This window comes from Penaeus monodon, chromosome 30 (assembly GCF_015228065.2).
Source record: "Penaeus monodon isolate SGIC_2016 chromosome 30, NSTDA_Pmon_1, whole genome shotgun sequence".
NCBI classification, from domain to species: Eukaryota; Metazoa; Arthropoda; class Malacostraca; order Decapoda; family Penaeidae; genus Penaeus; species Penaeus monodon.
Window position 1 is genome coordinate 14,658,379 of NC_051415.1, and position 725 is coordinate 14,659,103.

The window sequence follows — 725 nt, forward strand, 5'->3', positions numbered from 1 at the left end:
GATAGTTTTGAGAACTGTCTTGAGCGTCCCTGAGTCCCGGGATGAGCGAACTGCTTGAGTTCCGACAGCGGTCTCACCCCGAGGGGCGGACGAAGACCCTGTTCTTGCTTGCTTTCCTCCAGGTCTTGCTGGCGAAAGCTTCGAAGCAGAGACACGGCCGTCGGTGCCTTGGGCAAGGGGGGGATATTTTCTTTATCGCTCGCCGATTCCCCCGGACAGTAGAGCTTCCTGCGGTTTCTCGGATTAAGTGGTTGCTTAGGAGGCCGTGCTGGCGAGGAGGGCTTGGGGTGTTCTTGCGAAGGGGAAATGCTGTTCTTCAACTGAAAGAAGCTGAGAACCCTTTTCAAGACCGACCTCGTAGACGGGGCTACTTCCCACTCACACTCTGGGGCTAGCTCCTGCGGGTCCCCAGAATGATGCGGGTTTTCCCTGTGTTTACCGTTGACTGATGTGATCTGAGAAGCCACCGGCTCCACGCAGCTAATGTCTGAACATGCGAACTGAGAACGGCGATGGAGTCGGCGGATATATATTGCGTTGGCTCGCATTTTGCACACTGTAACAAAATTGTGGTTGTGTAATGAGGTTCAATTATTATGCAAAAATAGGATAATTATGTCATTTCACGCGAACTTGATCTTGCTGCATAATTTGAAATATAATTAGGAAAAGCAATCTGCTCATTTACACACTCCTACACGTGGGAATAAAAAAAAAAAAAATAC

General features: G+C 49.8%; 1 protein-coding gene across 1 annotated transcript in view; it reads right to left on the reverse strand.

Annotated features, from left to right (window-relative positions):
- The window catches only part of LOC119592539, a 6,579-nt gene extending 5,872 nt beyond the window's left edge, over window positions 1-707 (reverse strand). Inside the window, exon 1 of the mRNA XM_037941403.1 lies at window positions 1-707. Within this exon, the coding sequence (XP_037797331.1) occupies window positions 1-548 (548 nt within the window). The 5' untranslated portion in view covers window positions 549-707.
- Window positions 708-725: the final 18 nt, after the last annotated feature.